Here is a 23014-nt window from a genome sequence, read left to right as displayed (position 1 = left end):
GATTTTTCCAAGTAAAACTACAAGCACAGTTCGAATCACTCACAAGGCGGTAATTGCTATATTTGAATCATTCATCCCCTGGACAGTCAGAGTAACTTTCATTTTCTGCAGCAAGAGGAGAAAGCCCAGCGGTTCCCGCCCCCTCTGATCCAACCAAGTACGCAGTCATGCGCTCACTCAGTTTGGTTCATCATCAGCCGGGTTACAGTGTCAGCAGAGAGGCATGGCGAGAACTAAGTTGTGCATTTGTTGCTCGCTGCTGCTAGTTATCGCCATCATTGCGGTAATCATATTCATTACAATTAGCAGTTTAAAATGCCCGAATGGCACTTTCCGCAACGCCGCCGTGGCCGCAGACGCAATAAAATGCTCAGAGATTGGAAGGTGAGTTATATTTAATAATGGTTTCACTTTTGACTTCCTTTTACGCACAACAGCCACGATGTGGGATTATTCACACATCTGAGATTCAGAGGTGAGAACAAACACGTTTCAGATAATATTCTTTTAGTGTGCAGTTAAATAACGTGGAAGCTGGCATGGCTGAACAGACACCAATGCAGGTGTATAACAACATTTCCAGCTGAATGGCAGAAGTAACGGGTGCTCATTTTCCAGGGACATTCTTCAGAGAGGCGGCTCAGCGGTAGATGGCGCTATTGCTGCGCTTTTGTGCACGGGCATCATGAACCCACAGAGCGCTGGGATCGGAGGGGGCTCTATCTTCACGGTGATGGACAGCTCTGGTGAGGAAAAAGTGTGATAGCAATAAAGTTATTAAAAAAATTACAATTAAAAAGTGTTAAAAGATGAAAAAATAAAATTGTTATTATAATAGTTGGTGAGGATATCTGATGGTGTAAATATTTTTTTAAAGGTAATGTGAAGATCATCAACTCCAGGGAGACGGCACCGTCAAACATGAACCCTGATCGGCTGAAGTCCTGCCCCAGGTCGTCTAAAATGTTAGCAGGTAGGTTGCTGCTGCCGCGTGTCAAATGCAACTAGATCTACTACTTTTAAATGTCCTTCCAGATCTCTGGAGAGAGTATATTTTGTTGTTCCTGCTGTATCTGTTTTGAACTGTCTTTACAGGCCTCTGTGCTCCTGAAAAAAATCAGTCTGTTGTGGAAAGATTTGCATACAGGGATTTTTTTTTTACTTGCAAAAGTATACATACCCTTTAAACTATTTGAAATATTTTCTGGTTACAACCAGAAAGCTATAGTATACTTTATTGTATGTGACAGACCAACACAAACTAGTACATCTTTCTAGAGTGCAGGAAAATATGCATGATGACATCATTTTTCATTTTTTCCCCCAAACAAAAACCTGAAAAGCATGATGTGCATTTTGTCTCATGTCGCCTGTTCTCTGACACCCCAAAATAACACCCAGTGTAACAAATGGGCTTCTGAAGTCACCCGATTAGAAAATAGAATATGGCATAGATTCAAACTGTTCTGTAAAAGCCTGAAAGCTTCATGGGAACAATGCAGACGGATCAGGGATAGGGTCTAGCAAAATGTAAAACTGCATTGTGCTCTAAAGCAATTCCTAAGCTTTAGAAATCTCACAGAATACTATTTATCATCTGAAAAGAGGTACAAGCATGGCACAACTGTGCTAACCTACCAACGCATTTCCGTTCTCTCAGACTTGGCAGGAAGAGTATTACATTCTCAGAAATGGTGTCTGGCAGAAGAGGAAGTTGTGTCGAAGCAACATTGTGCAGTTCAAAGGGGGTGCTAACATAGACATATTTAAGGACCACTAATGTCTGTTGGCGCTGTCGTGTCGTGCAGCCGTCATTTTGTAAAGTCACCTTTCCTCTCAGTTTAATGTATATCAGAATTTAATACATTGTAAGTTGCTGAATTTTAAACTGATTTTCACATTTCGTTGTTTCAAACCTTAAACATACAGCTATAATAGCAAATGGTTCAGTGTTTTATTCTTAGTGGGGTTAACAGTGATTCTCATGTAGTGTATGGGTATTTTTACAGAATATATATGTATGTATATATATGTATATGTATAAAAAAAATTATATTAGCCTTTCATTAGGTCACAGCTTTGACTGAACTATGTGTCTGAGGTGAAATTGTATTTAAAAATATATTTTTAAATGTCAAATGTTTGGGGCCCAATTTGTGTTTGCATTACATTATTTCATAAGAAATAAATATGTTTTAATCCCACAAAATAGTCTGCACGTTGTCCTGAGCATGTCATTATCACAGTAAAATATTGTGGTGGCAGCATGATGAGGATGAGTTTTATCTGAAAACCTGCATGAAGAAGATAGGAAGCTAAATATAGGACAATTCTTGAATAATAATAAAAATAACCTTGAAACAGACATGACACGGGGGTAGAGGATATTTTATTAGAATGGTCTAGTCAAAGTCCAGAACTAAATCAGATGGAGACTTTGTTGCAGGAACTGAAAATTGTTGTCCACAGGCGCTCTCCATTCAATCTGACTGAGCTTCAGATATTTAACAAGGAAGAAATGGCAACAATATAAGTCAGTTGAAGGTAATTTAACAAAGAATTGACTCAGATTGGCTGAATCCAAAGTTTTCAGGTTTGTGCTTTGACAAGTTTGACAAATTAAATAGGTGAAATATAAAGAGAGACATGAATCATTTCCCTTTCACACTATAATAATGGGCTACTTTTTCATGCTCTATCACATTTTATCATGATAAATAAAAAAAAATCTAAATAAAAGAACACAGTAAAATTCCTTTTTCAAGTAGATGAAAACATCGCTGAGTGGGCTCAAAATGGCGGAATAATAACTTGTGATTTGAGGGCAGAAGATCAGCATAGGCCTGCTAGTAGTGTTTAGCACTAATATTTATGACAGACTCAGTATTAAATGAAAATAACCAAGGTGATGTCTTTTATTTCTGCTCTATACCCAATTACACCACACCGCAGAACAAAATAAATATTCAAACACTGTCCCTTCATCCATCTGTGCAGATGGTAATGGAATATGGATTGGGGTCCCAGGGGAAATTCGAGGCTACGAAATGGCTCACAAACTTTATGGAAAACTGCCGTGGGCCGACCTCTTTCAGCCGACCATCAAGCTGGCCAGAGAGGGATTCCCTATTCCTCCAGTACAAGGTGGCGCCATCAGCAACATTGACAAAACCAAGATGCCGTCCCTGTGGTATGTAAGATGACATGACTCCCAGTGTGGCTCGAAACATAGAGGAGAGCTAAACATTTGCACCTCTCTCTTACTGTTCTCAGGAAGGCATTTTCAGATAAAAATGGAAATCTCCTTAAGTCTGGAGACATTATCAAATTTGAGAAACTGGCCGACACTTTGGAGATGATTGCAAACAACGGATCAGACGCCTTCTACACTGGAAAGATAGCAGAGGATTTAGTCCGTGATGTGCAGGAGGCAGGTATTGTCAGAAGAGTTTCCACCGGTTCTCTGTGTCTGCATAGCGCAGTGATCCAATTATAAGCTAACTATTCAATTTGATCTGTAAGTGCTACAGTACGCACTCAGACTGGGACAGTTTACAGGACATGATTTATGTGGACTGGTTTTATGATATTTGCCTCTGCTCAGCTGAAATGATTTGTTTCCCTGTTTTTGTCCAGGAGGAGTCCTGACACTGCTGGACTTGGCATCATATAAGGCTACAGTAACTGATGCGTGGGTTGTCCCTATGGGAGAGTACCAGATGTACATCCCCCCACCCCCTTCAGGAGGAGCACTCCTCAGCCTCATCCTCAACATTATGAAAGGTTCCTGCTGGATGCAGATGACATGCTGCTGTTTCTCTATACTGTTAACTTTCAAAAAGTAGCATCATAGAAAAAAAGATGTTTGAAACAGGGGACTGATTTTTTTTTCTTGTTACCTTTTGGAACATTTATCCTAATATAGGCCATATGGGAAGAGTCTGAATTTCCCCATTGTGGGACAATAAATATATTCTTATCTTATCTTATCTTATCTTATCTTATCTTATCTTATCTTATCTTATATAGGTCATGTGTTTGAAGAGTATTGACCAAGCGTAGAAAATAATGTAAAGTGACAATGAAATCAGTCACAAAAACATACTGTATTTAAATAAACTATTATTCTGGTTTACAGGGTATCAGATGAAGTCATCACCTCAGTCTATTGATCAAAAGACCCAATTTTATCACCGCTATGTTGAAGCTTTTAAATTTACCAACGGACTAAAGAAGTACATTGGAGATCCAAACTTCAAATCAGAAGAAATCAAAGTAAGTATTAATTTAAACAATGCCACACAAAGTACATGTTCACTGATTTACACATGGTAGTTGGTGCCTGTTCAAATTTTCAGTTATCCGGGTCATTGCAACAACTTGAGCTTAAGGTCAAGTGCGAGCCACCACAATTTCCTCCAATTTAACCCTGTTTGCTGATGGTATTCAGTGTTAGAGATTGCACCAAGAAGTTGGCGGGGGATTGGAATCAGATGATTTTTTGTTCTTGTTTTTCCTGCTCTTTGTGTTTTCAAACGTCATATTTTAGTTGTCATGTTGACCTACATTTGGTTTGAGTTGTTGTGAAAATGAGAATATGCTTTTTTCAGTTTATATCCATGGCATTGTCTTTTCTCGCCTGGGGTTCTTTTTACCTGGTTTATCAGTGAAATTGTCAACCAATCATTATTTTTGGATAGCAAATGGTGGGATTTTGGTACTGAGAGTTTTAAGGGCAAGTGAAATGCAGTGTATTATTTCTCTGTCTCATTTAAATGTTTTCATTCTGCAAATATTAAAAGCCATACTTTTAAAACACTAGAGTTTTAAAGGCAAAATAGCTCAAAAGGTCTAATGAGTGAAAACAGCTTACAGATTGCTTTGAAGCTAACCTTATATTTAATAATTTTCTTATTCATGATATTGCATTTTATTAATGTGCTTCCTTAATCTTTCACAGAGAGCAAAGAATATAACAGAAGGTAGCTTTGCTGACCACATACGGAGCCTGATAAGCGACAACAGGACACACGATCCCGAGTATTATAATGTCCCCTCGTATCTGGACAGCATGGGTACCACACATGTGTCTGTCCTGGCTAGAGATGGATCAGCCGTTGCCGTCACCAGCACCATCAACTACATGTCAGTATCTGATAAGCTCTGCTTTGACAGGAACACCTACAGATAGTTCACAGAGGATTGACTAAGTGTGGGGGGGGGGGGGGGGGGGGGGGTGACAGATCATCTTAGGTTTGCGAGTGGAGGGTTAGAAAAATACCTTCTGCTGTAGGTCTACAGCTGATTTCATTGATGAGAATAACGATTACAGTCAGTCATACTTAAAAAAATTACTCAGTTGTGGAAAAATTATCATAAGTAATAATTCTAACCATATTGATCAGTTTTGAGGCTTGCAGTCATAGTTTATTACTTCAGTATGATTAGTTTATGATATTTTTTTGCATGGTATGTGGTCAATGGCTTATATAATACATATGCAGCATATTAAGAAAAACTGAATAAAAAAAGTAAAATAGAGATGCGCCATGGAATAGGCTGATTGGCAGCGTCTCAGATTGAGTGGCATTGATCAGCCAGAACTCCAAAATTTGGATCAGTAAATGCACCACACAAGGTTCAACAATTTGTTGTTAAGTGAAGAAGACCTAATTAGGTGTTTACAGCATCAGCAAAATGTTTAAAATGAAGTCCGAAGATCTAGAGTGATATCAGAATATATTAATTAACTTATTTTGAGTGAGGCTTTCAGAGGATAACAGGAAGGCTCAGCAGAGCACAGCAAAGTTACTGTTTTGAGCTTCCAATCCATGTCTGTCATGGAACATGCTGGGTTTGTTGACAGGCTTTTAAAAATCTAAAAGTTAAAGGCTTAGATTGTATATTATGAAGAAAGGTTCTGTGAAGTTATGACCACTAAAAGTTATCTACCTGTAGAAAAAAGATGTAAAAAGACTGTGAGCTTGTTGAAAAAGTAAAATATTTAGCGTAGTGGAACAGCTAGTCAGACGTATTTGAAACCTCTCAAACTGAAAATTTTCATATCAGTGGGATATAAGGATATGTTAGGTTATATCAAGAGCCTGTGGTTTCATAAAAGACTGCTACAATCAGAGTTGTTTTGTCTAGCTAAACAACGTCCATGTTTGTGCATTCCTCCAACGCTGCCTTATTTACTGAGGCAGCGTTGGAGGAATCTTTTGAACCTTATTGGTGTTTGAACTGTTTAGATGCAGAAGAGCTTTCTGAACTATCTAAAATTTTAGCTTCATCTAAACCTTCAACTTGTATGTCAGACCCAACCAAGTTATTTATGGAAGTATTTCCTTTAATTAATGCCCTTATTTTAGATATGATTAATCTATTCTTTATAAATGGATATATACCACAGGCTTTTTAAGTAACTATTATTAAGCCTTTACTTATGAAACCTTCTCTTGATTAAGATGACTTAATAAATTAAAGACCTATATCCAATCTTCTTTTCCTATCTAAAATTCTTGAGAAAGTATTTGCTAATCAACTATGTGAACATTTACAAAGTAATGACATACTCTAGGAGTTTCATTCAGGCTTTACAGCTCATCATAGCACTGAAACAGCTCTGATGAAGGTCACTAATATTCTCCTGGCCTCAGATAACGGACTTGTGTCTGTACTTGTCCTGTTAGATCTCAGTGCTGCATTTGATACAATTGATCACAATATTCTGCTAGAAAGACTTGAACATACTGTAGGGATTAAGGGGAAAGCATTAGGCTGGTTTAAATCTGTTATGGGAGTTCTGGGTGGAATTCTAAACAATAGTAACTGAGTTCCCATCTTTACTTAATGAGGAGACGGCGGTGATGACGTTCCAGCACTTTTATTGAGAAACAGAGCAGAGATTCACATAGTTGGAAAGTAATCGCACCCCACGGTCCCGCTGCAGTCTGCGTCTGCCCTGTCTCTGCCTGCCTCGCTTTTCGGGCTGGAACTTTTAGTACAGATCAACATGAATGCTTCATAGAGCTTTAACACACAAGATCAAAGGTTTAGCTTTTATCTACAATTTAGGGTTCATCTAATTAAGTAAGGCCTGTTTTAGGTCCCTATGCGCACAATATTTTAAAATTACATTAGACTATGGTAAGCTAAACCTGTTCAGTAACCAAGTTCGAATCCATCTACTCTTCCCCACCCTGAATACCAACTCCAACTCCTTTCTCCACTTACCCCTACGAAGGACGATAATCCACCACTCCAAACTTACAACACCAGGAGCAAAGGCAGGAGAGGTTCAGTGCGGGCAGGGGAACAACAGAAAAAGCTACCCCAAGGGGGTAGTAAAAACTGCAAGGCCCCCCTCCCAGGGAGATCTGCTCTCGGCCAATCTGAGCCTGAAAACCCTGTATTGAATCTAAGTGTTAACATTACCAGCTAATATTAAAGGATCTTTAGAGCCAATCCGATCCTGGTTCTTCCTATATCAAATCAAAAAGGTGCATAAACCATAAATCTTTGTGTGTCTGAAGCAAACAGTTTCCATTTTTTCATAAACCCATATTGATCAACATGATGTAACATTAAAGTGTAGATCTCATAACACAAAAAAATCAAACATGTGAGTCCCTGGAACAGAGGAGTTAAACAAACAGTAACACAATATGAGAAGAGTCTGAAACGTCAAGAACACAAAGTTAAGAAAGCCTTCAGACCATTCAGGCACAAGGCAGAAAATAATCTAATCGCGCTTAGGGTCTCTTCAGGCAACTCCTCCCGTTGAAGAATAAGGAATCAGAGTTCTCTGGCTTCTTCATCCCCAGTCCTCTTCTTGGTTCCTCCTCGCAGCTGGACGATTGAGCTAGATGGTAATAAGCGTTCAGTTCTGGATGGGCACTGAGCATTTTATTTTGCATTTCTCGCTAATAAAACACTTTGTGAAGATGGTCTGCAGACACGAGTCCTTGTTTCCACTGGAGAACAGAAACAAGGTGCAATTAGTGTTCTTATCAAAACCCCCATCCATGTATCATTTATTAAAAAACATCCTCCAAGCACTTTCACATTCAAGATATTTCTGTCCACAATTATTTAGCTCTCAGAATTCTGCAATTTAATTATTAGTTAAAAGAGTAGTCTTTAAGTTCAAATGTATCTGCAGTAAATTCATAATAATTCTTAACAGAATGCTTTTAATGTGTGTCTTAACTGTTGTTGTCTGACAGTTGAAGTTCTCTGCAACATAATTTCATAAACATATTTGTTTCATGTCATTTCCCATTTTATTTTGAAAAGCCAACTGAGAAAAAGAAAGCCTTTCCATGTGAAAGCCTTTTCCCTCTTTCTCTCTCTCTTTTTTTTAAAAAAAAAGTGAGGTGCCGTTCTGCACAGAAAAGACAAAATATTTATACCATGCTGTTACTGTTCAAGGACGCCAAGGTTCTACAAAACAAAGCAGTGAGCAGGAAAGCTTTTTGAAAATGTTCTAACATTGTTGAACAACTAAAGCTACTTAAGCAAATTAGAATTAGTTCCCAAATTAATCCTAAAATAAAGTAAACCTTACATTATGTACTTTGTGATTATTTATTTTCTTAAACTGAGGATTAAGGACTTTGATTAAAAAGTTCTTGGATGAACGCATCTCTGCGTTCCTATTTGTCTAGGCCTCGGTAATCTGATCTATATATTTTGAGTGCCTGGTCAGGAAGGGTTAAGGTTCTCTGAAGCTTTCTGTTTTCAACAACCCTGAAAACCCAGAACCCTTTACAGTCAGTGTTAGGTGTCAGGTAACCTGTGGGACCCACTTGTCTTCTCTGTGGGTCCAGCCTGGTTCCACCAGCTGTGCCCAGTCCACAACAGCTCCAGACCACAGCAGCTCATCCCTGCTGGGTGCCATGCCCCAGGGGTCTCCACACCCCCCTGTGTGGAACGTCTCTCATTGTAAGGACCTTATGTCCCATTCAAGATGTTCTTTACACAACAGGAGTTCCAATGTGGGATGTCTTTGCTGCTTTGATGTTCCTCAGAGATATCACCTTCAAGCTGTTACCCTTTTATCATCACAGCCCCCAGCAATCCTGACCAGATCAAAAATGTCCACATAATTTAATCTAATTAAATTAATATTACTTATTTTCTGTATGTAAGACGATAACCATTAAATTATCCTGATCTAAAAGCCCTCAGGTTAACAGTTAGCTAAAACTCAGTGTTTATGTGTTTTTTCCCTTAGGATGTTTAACTGGTTAAAAAGACTTTTGAGTTATTTGTGTTCTAGTTGAAAGATATTAAATCTCCATAAATATTGTAACCATTGTACACTGATGCTTTAATCCTAAATTTACCCATGTTAGTTAGTAGGATGTGTCATTATGCTAATTTTATTGCAACCTTATCCATTTTAGCCAGTAACCTTTTCTTTGCGTTTTATTGAAGCCTGCCAGAGTAGCAGAAATCAGCTTACTCTAAGATGTTTATTAAATGAAATGCTATTTAAAGTTCAGATTACTCTACGTATATAGTGAAAACTAATTAATTCATTTATTTATCAAACTGTTGATATAATACCCACTTAACTTTTTAAGTTGCTCTATGATTCCATCAAGGTGCTTCTTTAAAAGTTTTCCACCTTTACATAATCTTAATGTGTTTCATAATGTGTGTTTTGTTTTAATTGTGTACAACAAAATCTGAAGTGAAATGCATGAAGTCGTGTCTGCAGAACTCATCTGTGTTTGTTGTCGAAGGTTGTCCGATGCCTCAGTCATAGTCCTTCATTGTCCTTTTTCAGTCCAATGTCTAAATTCAGCAGCCCAACATTCTCCTTCTCATCAAGAGTCCATCCTCCAGTCCTCACGCCTGCAAACAGAATGAATTCTGCCAGCATTTTTTGCCAAAGAAATGCTCCATAGGTTGAAAAGAAATTACAGCAAAACAGTCACAAACATTTTAACTACAGTGTTCCCTCTAACATGACAAACATAAAAGAAACAAAAGGATAGAAAAAAAATTAATCAACCTTTGTCTCTGACAAAATAAAACTCAAAACTGGATCAGGCTGAAGTCAATGACATCACCTTTAGTCCTTGTCCCAAGGATCTGCCCCCCATGGCACTGCGGCACTGTTTCTGCATTCTCTCGCATCTGAGAATGTCTAAAATGAGACTAAATCTCTATGTTAGCACAATCCTATCATATTGACCAGGTTTCTTTGCAAAGAAAAAGAAGCAGAAAGATAGAGCTGTTAATAGCAGAAAGCAACAAACATCATTAAGACACCACCTTTGCCAGCTGGAAGATCTCCTAACATAACTTGTTTAAAACTAAGTATAATTTAGTATTCAGTCTTCTCAGAGTCTTCTGTTGGCAGAAAGGTGCCGTCCCCTTTAATCTGAAAGCAATAACTCAGAGAAAAACAAGAGTGTTAATAGCATGCAGTTAAACCCTGGTCCCCTTAGTGTCCCTTTAACGTGATGTTGTTCTGCTTTTTCTTGCTGATCCTGGGAAGGTATGTATTCTTCACCTTTCCTTTGAAACTCTGTTCAAAACGCCTCCAACAGAAAGAAAACAAAAAAATAACCATAAAAACTAAAACAAAATTGTCTTCCAAGGAGCACAATTATGTCTTTTCCAATATGTCATACATTATTAACTTATTACAACTTTTGATTTCTTTCTGGTCCTTTGACCATGTGTATTTGCTGTTAGTAATACTTTTATTTATATATACCTTTTCAATCTTATTTGGTCAAGGGTGAAACTTTAAAGCAATGATTTTTCCCTTTTAGTTTTTGAGCTTCCAGTGTTTCTCTATAAATGATAAGAGTTTTCCCCATAATTCAGCACATTGAGAAGGCTACCCAAAACAAACCAAGATTAGAATTAGAATTTAACCCTTCAGAAGCTGGCTTTATTTTATTTTTCCCTCTGACATAGTTTTCGTGCCCTAGGCCAGAACACACAGACCCAGCCTTGCCATAACATTCAGATGTTTACATCATGATCAGATTTGTTTACCATATCTATTGTCCTGTTTCAGGTTATACTGTCCCTCTGAGGTTCGCCTCAGCTCAGCATAACTAATAACATCAGATGATTTTGTAACTGTTGACGCGTGAAACGTGGCCTTCTGATATTTTGACGCTTTTCAAAATTTTTATCATTAGTTGCATTCAAATCCCAAGTAAAAAGAAATAAAATAAATTAATAGAGAACCCTTAGAAAAGCAATTCATATTTAGTTCCATACAGTTTGTTCAAAGCAGTTTTTTCCCATCTATTTAAATCAAAGATCATGTATTTCTTAACTTCTTTCACATGGACTGGTTTGTGATGAATCATTATTATTATAAGAAATGAGATCTCAGTAATTTTAAATTACTTTAGGGCTAAAAAAACAAGTTATAGGATCTAATTTCATACAGTAAACTCAAGAAGCTTTATGTAAAGCTTATTACCAGTTCCAGTTGTCTAACAAAGATGATATATTTTCGTTCAAGACATGTTAATCTCACCGTGTATCAATTTAATTTGGTCCGGATATTTAATGTTAAAAAAAAAACTTTGTTATTTAAATATCTCTTTTCCTTTACCTTTTTGTTAACATAATCCATGTTTAAAATGTCATTTGAATTACGGAGCTGCAGTTCTCCCAAAACAAATGAACATTCTGAAACCATGAACAATTAATTCACACAGATGAACGTTTAGTTACATACGATACATACATACGATACATGCATACGTACAGTTACATACGTACAGATACATAGAGACGATGACAATCAGACAAACAAACACGTGCAGGCCTGCTTTTTTCACTATCTTAAATAGTCTATGTTTTTCATAATTTTTAAACGTCAACGCCGAAAGATGTTTTCAACGCGTTAACTTAGTTTAAAAAGGGGAGAGCGTGTGCTGGTTACGACCCACGAAAGTTTCGTCCACACGCAGTTTTACGTTTCAGCCCCGCAAGGACACAACTCTGTGTCTCACATACACCTGGACGCTTATCCATTTTTCAAAGTTATACGTTGTTATTAGCAGTTTAGGACACTTTTACCCATAACGGAAGTGTCTCTTGTCAGTCCCCCTGTAAACGCTTCCCCGGTGCAACGTCCTTTTAGTTCCGTTTCCGTTTTCTTGTTTTTATTCATTTTATTAAATTTTTGCTTTTCTTTTTTTCTCATAATTTTATTTTTATTATTTAGTAGGAGTACTGCAATAAAATAATAGTAATAATAATAATAACCCCTATGTGAGAAATATCCCTGTTTAATCAAATCATTTCAAATAACTTATTCATGTCATGCTTCTGGGCCCCTACTTTTTCAGCATGAAATCGAACCTCCCACCCTGGGGCAAGGCTTGACCCTGAAAAACCTCTGCCTTTCCCCCATTACACGGACTCTTCTGCATCCAGACTTTTTTTGTTTGTTTGTTTGTTTTTATTTATTTTATCCTTTTTTTGTGTTTTTATTATTATTTTCTACTCGTCCTTAGCACGATCTTATTTTCACATCTGATGGTCTCCTTTTTGGTATAATGGTCGGGGTCCCCACTTATCAAAGCTGCGAACGTCTTCGCAACAGTCAAGGACTTAAGCATCCCTGCCGCTTTCATCCACAACAGAAGTGGACAGCCTCTTGTACAAAACCAAGACAAGAGGACTTTAATGGACCAGCTGCAAACTGCTCAGACTGGTCACCCGTTCTCCAGGTGAAAATCATTCAGTCCGTATTTCAGCTGAAAACTTATTTTAATTACATTTTGAATTTTAGTTTAATGTTAAAACCTTAGTCACTGTTCTGTATTGCGAATCCTGTTTTATATAAATATAATTAATCATTTCTACCGGTTTTTACTTTTACTACCTTTTAGGTTTACAGTTTTAAATTAAAAAATTTCTTGAGGTATACTTTAAATGGGGTTTAAATTTTAAAAGCTTGCAAGCATTTTTGACCAATTGCGTTTGTTTTTAAAAGAGCTGGAAAATAATCCCCTTACTGTCTCATGAAAGAAAGGTTCGGATCTTCGCGCCGACGCCCAGAGACCCTCCGAGACCACGAGCTCCTCCACGTCCCTTGAAAATCCATTCGGGGTACCAGAGGCCGGATAACCTCTCCGGGCTGGCCAAAGCAGCTCCTGTCCCCGGACTCCCCGGCTCGGCGGTCGGAGATCTTGTTCGTTTACGCCAAATTGTTATGGGAGTTCTGGGTGGAATTCTAAACAATAGTAACTGAGTTCCCATCTTTACTTAATGAGGAGACGGCGGTGATGATGTTCCAGCACTTTTATTGAGAAACAGAGCAGAGATTCACATAGTTGGAAAGTAATCGCACCCCACGGTCCCGCTGCAGTCTGCGTCTGCCCTGTCTCTGCCTGCCTCGCTTTTCGGGCTTCCCCAAATACTGCACCGTGGCCTTGGTTTGAGACATAACAAAGACAGTCTATCATAGACAATAATCATTCTACGCAGCATTCAGCCTTGCACTCGGCAAACAGTGGAACTTATACACAGACATCAGGTCTCCAGGCCTCCTATGTCCGAGTGGTGTGAGGCCATAGTGACTTCAGAATAATAATTCTTATAACAAAATCTTATCTGTCTGACAGATTCCAGTTTGTTCATGTTAATAATAAATCTTCTTCAAACTCTATGGTCACTTGTGGAGTACCACAAGGTTCAGTCCTTGGGACAGTTCTCTATACTATGTATATGCTTCCGATTGGCAAAATTATCACTGCCAATGCTTTTCAATGGGCCAATACACAGTTATAGTCCCAAGAATACATGACTGTATATGTCTAATGTATAGCCCAGAGGCTGTGGGCTTGCCATGCAAGAGGTTGGTGGATTGAATCTTGGTGTGGAAAGCTAAGAGTCTCAATTTTTTACCCCCACAATATATATATCAAAATGTGTGTCTTGATTGCGTGAAGTGTGCGTTTTGTACCACCCACCATTTTGAGTTACCATGGTGACTTAATAAGCCAAAAACCATGCCCGAATACCCCATAGTATTTTCTCCCTTTTTGCGGTACTTCCCAGTGGAGGATTTTAACCAAACTAGTACAGTACCATCACGCGGTGATACTGAACACAACCATGTTAGCGGCTAACGGTTAGCATGTTGCTAACGGAAGTAGCCCTAAGAAGGTCCTACCAACTTCTGCTTAGCCAGGTTTGTTCTGCCTTTACAGAGAAAGAGAGGGCTATAGCTGTGTGTGAGCTTCCATGACAATGGTCTCTGCAAACCAGAGGCTCCTAGGAGGTCAGGGATATGCTCCATTGGCTTAGCATGACACCTTTCAATGCTCACTGCGGGGACTGTGATGAACATAGGAATATGATATTCACAAGGGTAACTCTTACAATTAGCACGGTACGCACCACGAGGCAGGCACCTTTCTAAATTTCTTCAGAAATTTTCTAGTTTTCCTTCTTCTACTGTCCTCCACCCACTTTAGAGCCAATGATATAGTAATAAAATAACATAGTTCTAACGCATATATACTCAAGAAATTTGTTATTTTTTAATCTTAACATTTACTTCAGGAATCACTACTGCAACCCTAGTTTCTTAAATTTTTGGATATTAAAGATCTGCAAATAATCATTAAACTTATTTTCTACTCAAGAATAAAACTATTGACAAATATCTACTACCTTTCCTTTCTTCTTAATTTCTGGTAATCTGATCTTTTTGAATTAATATATTTCCATGTCCATGTGGGCTTTAAAGACCATAATACTGTTGGACTAAATTATTTATTTTAGAATTTAAATGTTCGTGCTCTATCATCCCCAATCCACTGAAAGTATTTTCCCTCCTTTCCTCTTTCCCGAACAATTTTCTAACTTTCTTACCTTGATGATTCCTATTATGTCCTTTCAAATTGATCCAGTAACTAACCATTAACTGATGTCTTGTAATGCACATGCTGGAGTTGTTTTAATTGCCCCTAAAAAAATTCTCAATCCTCGAGCTTGTATTACACAAAAATCTTTTAACCAGGATTTAGCTGCCAAACCATATACCACACACCCATAATCTATTTTTAATTAATTCAATTAAATTAAGTGAATCAAAATTAGCACCCCATGTTGACACCTTATAATATTAAGTACTTTTTTTTGTACTTTTTCCATAATATGCTCTATATAGTTTTTCCAAGGAAGCTTTTCTAAATAGAATCCAACTACATAGAAGGTTCCCTTCTTTCCATTTCTTATTAAATACTATTAACTAATTATTTAATACTTCATCACTTAGATATTTAACATAGTATAACACATTTCATTTTTCCCTGGTGCACTGTTCCTAGTTCTATCTGAAGCTCTTTTTAATTCTCCAGTAGAAAAGGGACAATTTATTGAATCTTCGTTATTCACTTTCCTTTCTAAATCTTCAACATTTCTACCTCTAGTTCTTTCCCATCCCTGCTTATCTTCAGCCCATAAGTTTATCCCACTATGTATTTCAACAAAAGCATTTGCTAACAAAGCAACCTTTTCTTTATCACTTAACGCTACTTTATTTTTTTTATTAAGTATTGGATAACTCCATTCTCTTCTGTCTCCCCCCATTTTTCAGATCATCTCCCATACCTCTCCTATTTGTGTACTACTACCAATTGTATTACAGAAATCTCTCCAAAATGTTTGTCAAGTGTCCTATAATTTCATGGCTTCCTACACTTGAAAAGGAGGACTTGAAGACTTCAGGAATTCACTCAGTCTTTTTATTTTCACCAATGAGTGAGAACCAATGAACAGAACAGGTGAAAAACCTACAAAACACATACAAAATATTTTAACATACATTTTAGACATATTTATCTTAATGACTAATTCCATTTTAACCTTAAACATACATTTCTCTTACAATTTTAACCATAAACTCACAGTATTAAATTTTTAAATTCCATGTCTGGTTGAATTTGAATCAAACAAATCCACACACTTTAGAATTACATTTTTTTTCTTTTTCTTAGGACATAAGGTCTTTTACATTCGATATCTTAACATACATTTAGTGGAACCAAACTATAAACTAACAGTACAAACTGTTACTTCAATAAATTGTTCATTTCATTTCTCAAATGCGAAAGTACAGTCAAATTTCATCCAATAGAGCCCAGTTAGTGGCTTACCGGTAGTCCTTATAAGTCCTTTCCCATGAGATGCTGCTTTGGAGGCTCTGTTTGCCTTCCTCAGCTCTGTTGCAAAACCAGCAAAATGGTTAGTGGATTCCTTATATACCTGAGTTGAGGGTGCTGCTGATTGGGCCAGATTTCTTTCACCTGCTGAGAAGTGCTGCAGAGTGGTATACTAATGTGTGTGTGTGTGCACACCCAAATGTCTATTCATGCACCCACATCTAACCAATGAGCAGATCTGCGCAACAATGTTCTATTTGCTCATCTTATTGTACTTCTCATATTTTCCTGTGCTTTTTTATATTCAATGAGGTGTTGAAAATGACAAAGACCTTTTGACCACTTAATTGCCTTAAGTGGTCAAAAGGTCTTTGTAAAGCTCTTACTACTAATTTCCACTCATCATTCCACTATTAAACTGGTTTCCTGCCATTGTCTAATGTCTCCTTTACTTCTCTATTTATTTTCCTCAGATTCCCAACCAGTTGTTTCACATTCCCGTTTGGAGGCACTCCTACAACGACTCCTTTACTTCCCCTATTTCTCTGTTCACCTGCTCTTGCAGGTGTTTTAACTTTGACTTTGCACATCCATGTCAGTTTCTTAGCTTTTTCCACCTGACCTTCCGTGTTACACCCAATCACAAGATGTGCATCGCTCAGTAGCTAAAGCATATTTGATTTCTCCAACTTGTGCTCTAAGTGTTTTAGTTAACTTCAGTGGATCAACTTTCTATACTCTCTCTTCCTCCTCAAATCTTACTATAACATTCATATAAATAGTTCTTGGAACATTTACTCCTCATTGCCTTCACTATCAGTTCCTTGTGTACTTCCCTCACTTCTTTTTACCCTCTTTCTGTCACTGACTCTGTCACTGACACTTTCCTCCATTCCCCACCTTTTCCCACTCTTTTACTTCACTTTGACCACCATTCTCTTCCTTCTAACTGCTATTCTAATCCTGCATAACCGGGTGCCGTTGACAAATCACTACTCATTCCACTGAGAACGCCACTAAGAGATGGTGTACTGTCTGGTCAAGATCGCTTTCCTCCTGTTTGTTTCAGTGTGACTGAGCACAGAGAAGCTGTCAGTAATCGCTCTGAGCTTCAATGTCAACGGGCCCATGACCAAAGTTCGACCTGGGGACTGTTTTAATGTATCTCTTGCAATCATATATACGTGAAAATAGAATAATGCGATTTTCATTAATAGTATTTAGGATAATGTTAAACCCTGAGTTTTTGGGTAAAAAGACTGCTCCTGCTATTTAAGTTAAATAAATGCAAAATTAATGCAGTTTTGGGATGCATCACAATAGCCATGCTAATCACAATATAAGATGCTGATTTTTTTTTTTTTTTACTTTGTAGTTATTTAGTTTTTGTTTTATCATATTTGTAAAACCCTGTTTTCAGGTCCTTACAAAGATGGTGTGACATCACCTCTGCTTCTAATATTAATGACCAATCTCTGCAGGAAGGTGGAACAAAATATTTTCAGTTTAGCTCTTCTAAATTCTTTTTCTATAAATATGCATAGAATCCAGGAATTGATTAAATTAACCAGGTGATTTATTTATCTATTTTACAAAAACTGGAGATTGGAAATTGACCAAGTCTGATTGTGCATCTCATGTGTGCATACACCTTCATCTGGGTCCATCTGGATCCAGACTATTTGGCCATTGCGCCCCACCCCCACTACTTTGTCAAACCAATGGCTTTAGAATTAGAAGTGAGGCAGGTCATATAGAGTAGGAAGATTTAGAAACAAATGGGTGGATTTTTGAGGATGCTACTAAAGAAAGAGAGTGCTTCATTATCAGACTGCCATCACCTAGTTTATCTAACTTGCACATGTTCTTTACAGATTTGGCTCCGGGGTCTACTCTTCAAGCACTGGAATCATCCTAAACAATGAGCTGATCGACTTTTGTGGAAGGACCGATAACATCTCTCCTGGTAATCAGATTAATACGACGTCTTTTCATTTATACTATAGACAGTTAAGGGTGATCCTGCAGTCTCATACAACTTGTTGATGTACTTGTTGCCTACTTGTTGCCTACTTCTCTTTGTTATAGTAATGGTGAGAGGGGAGCTGCAAGAATTGTGAAAAACTCAAGTAAACTTTTATATAAGATCAAATTTCCCCTCTTTATTTAATCATGCCAGAATAGCAGTTTCCTCCCATTTCTTGTGTTTTGGGATGGTTTCTATCCAGTTTCCATTTCTGTAATCTACTCAGGTTTAATGGTTTGTTTGTGTGTGGTGGTAATGTGGTGAACAATAATCTTGCCTGCAAGCTGAATTTGTGTGTTCACAAACATATGAGAATCCATCTTGTCCTGCTCCCGCCTCAATCGGAACCAAAAAGGGTTCGGGCCAATCACGCTGCAGAGTATTATGGTTTGAGGTGAGACATACAGCTATGACGAAAGACATGGTAGCGCAGGAGGACGAATGCATAGCTGCTGTTATCACATTTGTTTAGTCAGAATCCATGATTTCTTCTTTGAAAGAAAAACAGGAAAAAGTGCCTTGACCAGCGTAACTTGTTGTTTCTCATGGGGCCTACTTATTACGTTTTAATTTGATACCATGATTGGCTAAAACTAATCATTGATATGCGGCTCTAGGTGTCCCTTCACCCAATCATCTTGGAAAGTTCTGCTGAATATCCCTTCTTTCCATGAATAGACGCGCGACCAGATTGATGATGTGCAGTGTTACACGTTATCAATCTAGCTTGTCTAGTTGGGTGAACATGGTATTAGTTTGAATTTAGCTGAAAGCCTTTCTGTATTAAATTTCTCACAGGGGTGCTAGCTCGGCTTTTCTTTCTGTTTGTTACTAATTCAGTCTAAAATCTGAACCCAAAGAAAGGAACCATAATACTTTCCTCCAGAAATCACACAAATTTAATTGTTTATGTAAATGGTTTTAAAATAAAACAAGCCTACATGTGCATTCACAACAGTCATGCTTAAGTGATTCTTCGTGTTTCTTGTCTGAAACTAAGTAGTTTTCGGGAAAAAAAGAAAGAAGGTGAAGCATATGTTTGTATTCAATCTCTTAACTTTGAAACCTTTAATTAAATTCCAGTGCAACCAATTGTTTTCAGAAAACTACTAATTAGCAATCTGTAACTGGTATACATCCCAACAGTGTAATATGGTGGTGGCAGCATCATGCTGTGGGCGTCCTTTTCTTCAACGGTCACAGAGAACTTAGTCAGAGTTGATGAAAAGATGGATGGATCTATATGTAGAGAAATCTCACAAGGAAAACAGATGAGAGAATGCACAATATTTAAGACTGGCCCAGAGGTTCACATTCTAGCAATAGGCCGGCACAAAACATACAATCAGTACTACAATGGGATGATTTAACACGATAATATTCAGACCTAAATCTGATTGAGAATTTGGGGAAAATTTAAAAAGTATATATAAAGATGCTCTGCATTCAAACTGAATATACCATTCCGATAAAATACAGACAAATTTATGAAAACATTCAAGGAGTATAAATGACCGTTGCAGGCCATATATTCTTACTTTTTGTATACTTACTTTCAATGGTCCAGCGTTTGAGGTCTGAAAAAGAAAAGAAAACACATTTGAAACACAAAACTGTTGACAAATCAAATTAGCATGAATACGTCCCTTATTAAAGAGACATTCAACAAAAGATGAGACACATGAAGATGAACTCCATGTCTTTCTCTGTCTGACTCATATTTATTTACTGGCGCTCCATTGAAAGCATTTCCAATCATTTATCTCTTCTTCTCTTGACAATGTTGGCCTGAACTGCAGTTGTCTGTGCTGTCAGTCATGGCTCTTGTTGTGTTTGCAGGGGAGCAGCCCCCCTCCTCCATTGCGCCCGCTGTGCTGAAGTCTGACTCAGAGATACTAGTGACCGGAGCGAGTGGTGGGAGCATAATCACAACAGCGCTGGCCTCTGTACGTGGCCATGGCAATCACAATAATTGCACTCAGAATTAACTGCTGCACACTGATGCTCCTCGCTGTAGTCACAGCTAGGTCTTCCTTCATGATCACCATGACTGTTATCAGCACATTCCCATCAGGATATCTTCTTTCTCTTGCAGGCCCTCATCAACCACCTTTGGTTTGGAAAGAGCCTTAAAGAGGCAATTGCTACTCCTCTTGTCTTTGTTGACTCTGAAAACTCAGTAGAGTTCGAACTCGACTTTGACAAGGTAATGCATTTGTGACTGTTCTCAGGGGTCAGGAAACACATTGCACAGCTTTAACCTAATCCTATTTTTCCTTATTTCTCTTCAGCATGTAATCGAGGCTATTAAAGCATTGGGGCACAGTCTGAAACAAGCCGACAGATTATATAATTCAACAGTTAATGCTGTGGAGAAAAAGGGCGGATGTGTCTGTGCTGTGTCTGATGACAGGAAACAAGGAGAGGCAGCTGGTTATTGACACATCTATGGCTGCAGAGGATGTCCTGAAAATGACCGAGATCCTCCTGCAGCAGAAGGTGCCTGTTGTTCTCCCTGAACAAGACTCGGAAAAACAGGTTTCATTTGCGGAGGCTTTGCAGTAACATGACTTCCTGTGACTTTGATGAGCTCACACAGACTGTAACAAGCTGTCACCATGGAAAAAACAAGACTGTTTTTGTCACTTCTTTTGTGTTTAAATGACCAAGTCTTGAATATTTTTGCCCTTTCTTGAATGTTTTTTAATGAATTGAAAGTCATAGTCATCATCCACAAAGTCTCTCAAGTAACTTGATATTTTTTACATGTAAATGGAGCTCATGAATACATGACAGCCAAGTTTTGTGTAAAGACCTTATTTTAATAACCATGCCTGCAAGCTGAATTCTCTCAGTGTTTGAGCGTTCAAAAACAGACGAGAATCTGACACCAGACAACAAAGGTGACACTCTAGGCTGGTTACCAGTATTTGTTGTATACATTTCATCTTGTTTTGTGATTTGTTTGTTTTGTTTGTTTGCATATACCATGAAACCATGGCATTTTTACTCAGGTTACCGTATTGAAAACCGGTCCATTCCTAGGGGATGGTTGCTTTTCTTTATTTTTAAACCCTCAAGAGCTTTGAGGAGCAAGGTTCAGCTGAGAAAAAAAGCAGCTAAAAGGCAGGCAGTATTGTCACTATAATTTAGTGTTGTTGAAATGATGATGAATGAACTTACGATTGATATATATGGAGATCCAATGCAAAATCTGCAGGATATCAGAATTTAAATGCTATTCATGATGAAGCTGTGGCACACACCACCGTCTAGTAAGGGATGTCTGTTAAAACAATTAATTAAATTCCCATTTTGAAAGTTTTTCTATGTGAACACAATTTGTGCCTCTGGCGAATCATCAGTCTCCGTAGGTTTGAATCATGTATGCCTGAATCAAATTGCTGCGATGAATTATTGAAATACAACATTTTGAACTGTTTCTTCAAGTCAATTAAGTTTATCTTCCTGCTGAAAAATAAGTTCATTAAGATCAAATTATTTAAGAGTTACATTTTTTCTCCCTCAACTCAACTCTGGATGACTCACCAGAGCTGAAGTTCTCTCCATCCACGACTTTGGGGTCAGGAAAAGGACAACCAGTGGCAGTTTGTCATTAGGGGGTGGTTGGGCATCACGCCCATCAAAAATGCAGGAACCAAAATGACAAAATAAAAAGTAACCATCTCATCTGTTTTCTCATAACGTGTCTCTGACTTTAGATTTATCAGTATCCCCATTCAAATTTGGGTTTATCTGTGATTATTTTTTCTGTTGGCCTCCTAATTTTAATGTTTCAAAACTAAGGGGCCTCGGACAAATGACTGTGTGTGTATCTTTGTGACCTTTGGTTCCATGTGACTTCATACTGCTCTCTAATTGGTTATTTAAAATGTCTATTTGGGGCGTAGCTCTCACACATTGTGTGCTTAGAAATGTTAAATTTCACAATGAGACAGGACAGACACAAAAAAACATGCATCATGTTTCTAAAATATGCACTGCTTTGCCGGAATCCGGCACATAAAATCTACAGTGAAGATTTTGGTTGAAGTGTGACAAAACGTGGAAAGGTTCAGAAGGTATGAATACTTTATTAAGGCACTTTTAAAAATACCATTGACAAATTAGGAGTTGTAAACATTTCTCAAGCTAAATAAACCACAAGACTGCACTTATTTCTGCCCCGGAATGGATTGGTGACCTGTCTAGGTTTTACCTCTTGCCGGTGATAGTGGTGCATGAGTTAGGGAGTCTGTCATAGCGGGTTGCCGGTTCGATCCCCTGCTCCGACCGTCTCAGTCGTTGTGTCGTTGGGTAAGACATTTCACCCATATTGCCTGCTGGTGGTCAGAGGGCCCGGTGGCGCAGATGTATGGCAGCCTCGCCTCTGTCAGTCTGCCCCAGGGCATCTGTGGCTACTAACATAGCTCACCACCGTCTGGGTGTGAATGACTGATTGCAGTGTAAAGCGCTTTGGGGTCGTCGGACTTGACAAAGCCGTTTTCTGAATAAAATGGTAATTGAAAAGCTCTGGCTCCCATTTCACACTGAAATAGTCTAAGAACTGCAAGTATACCTGCAGCCTGACAGTGAAGTGCTCATGAAACAAAAATAAACAATGAGCTCTTTGAAATAAGGGTAATCTCATTTAATTTCTTTAGAAGTAGAGAAATAATAGTTTACATGCCATTTTGAACTTTAAAGAGAGACAATAAGAATAAGCTAAACTTATTCTAGAATGCTATTATTAATAGCTTCTGTAGTAGTCTTGTTGTTGTAGTGAGTGAGTTATTTGTTTTAATTTTCCTGTTCCAAATGC

At 38.0% G+C, this 23014-nt stretch overlaps 1 protein-coding gene across 2 annotated transcripts; it reads left to right on the top strand.

Moving 5' to 3' along the window:
• The first annotated feature begins 222 nt into the window (after window positions 1-222).
• On the top strand, window positions 223-21518 carry LOC105921898 (glutathione hydrolase 5 proenzyme). Of its 2 annotated transcripts, XM_036144574.1 has the most exons (12): window positions 223-384; window positions 619-746; window positions 878-973; window positions 2998-3190; window positions 3274-3434; window positions 3637-3783; window positions 4139-4275; window positions 4961-5145; window positions 18041-18132; window positions 20032-20138; window positions 20288-20398; window positions 20484-21518. In XM_036144574.1, exons 1-12 carry the CDS (start codon window positions 224-226, stop codon window positions 20631-20633), a joined length of 1668 nt encoding a protein of 555 aa, XP_036000467.1. In that variant the 5' UTR covers window position 223; the 3' UTR covers window positions 20634-21518. The 2 variants fall into 2 exon arrangements, 1 of the variants encoding a protein (XP_036000467.1); XR_004932123.1 differs by lacking the exon at window positions 20032-20138 and having other exon boundaries at window positions 20484-20547.
• The last annotated feature ends 1496 nt before the right edge of the window (window positions 21519-23014 follow it).

Source organism: Fundulus heteroclitus, chromosome 12, assembly GCF_011125445.2.
Source record: "Fundulus heteroclitus isolate FHET01 chromosome 12, MU-UCD_Fhet_4.1, whole genome shotgun sequence".
Lineage (NCBI taxonomy): Eukaryota > Metazoa > Chordata > Actinopteri > Cyprinodontiformes > Fundulidae > Fundulus > Fundulus heteroclitus.
The sequence above is the reverse complement of the archived record's forward strand: the minus strand, read 5'-3'. Positions and strand labels throughout refer to the sequence as shown.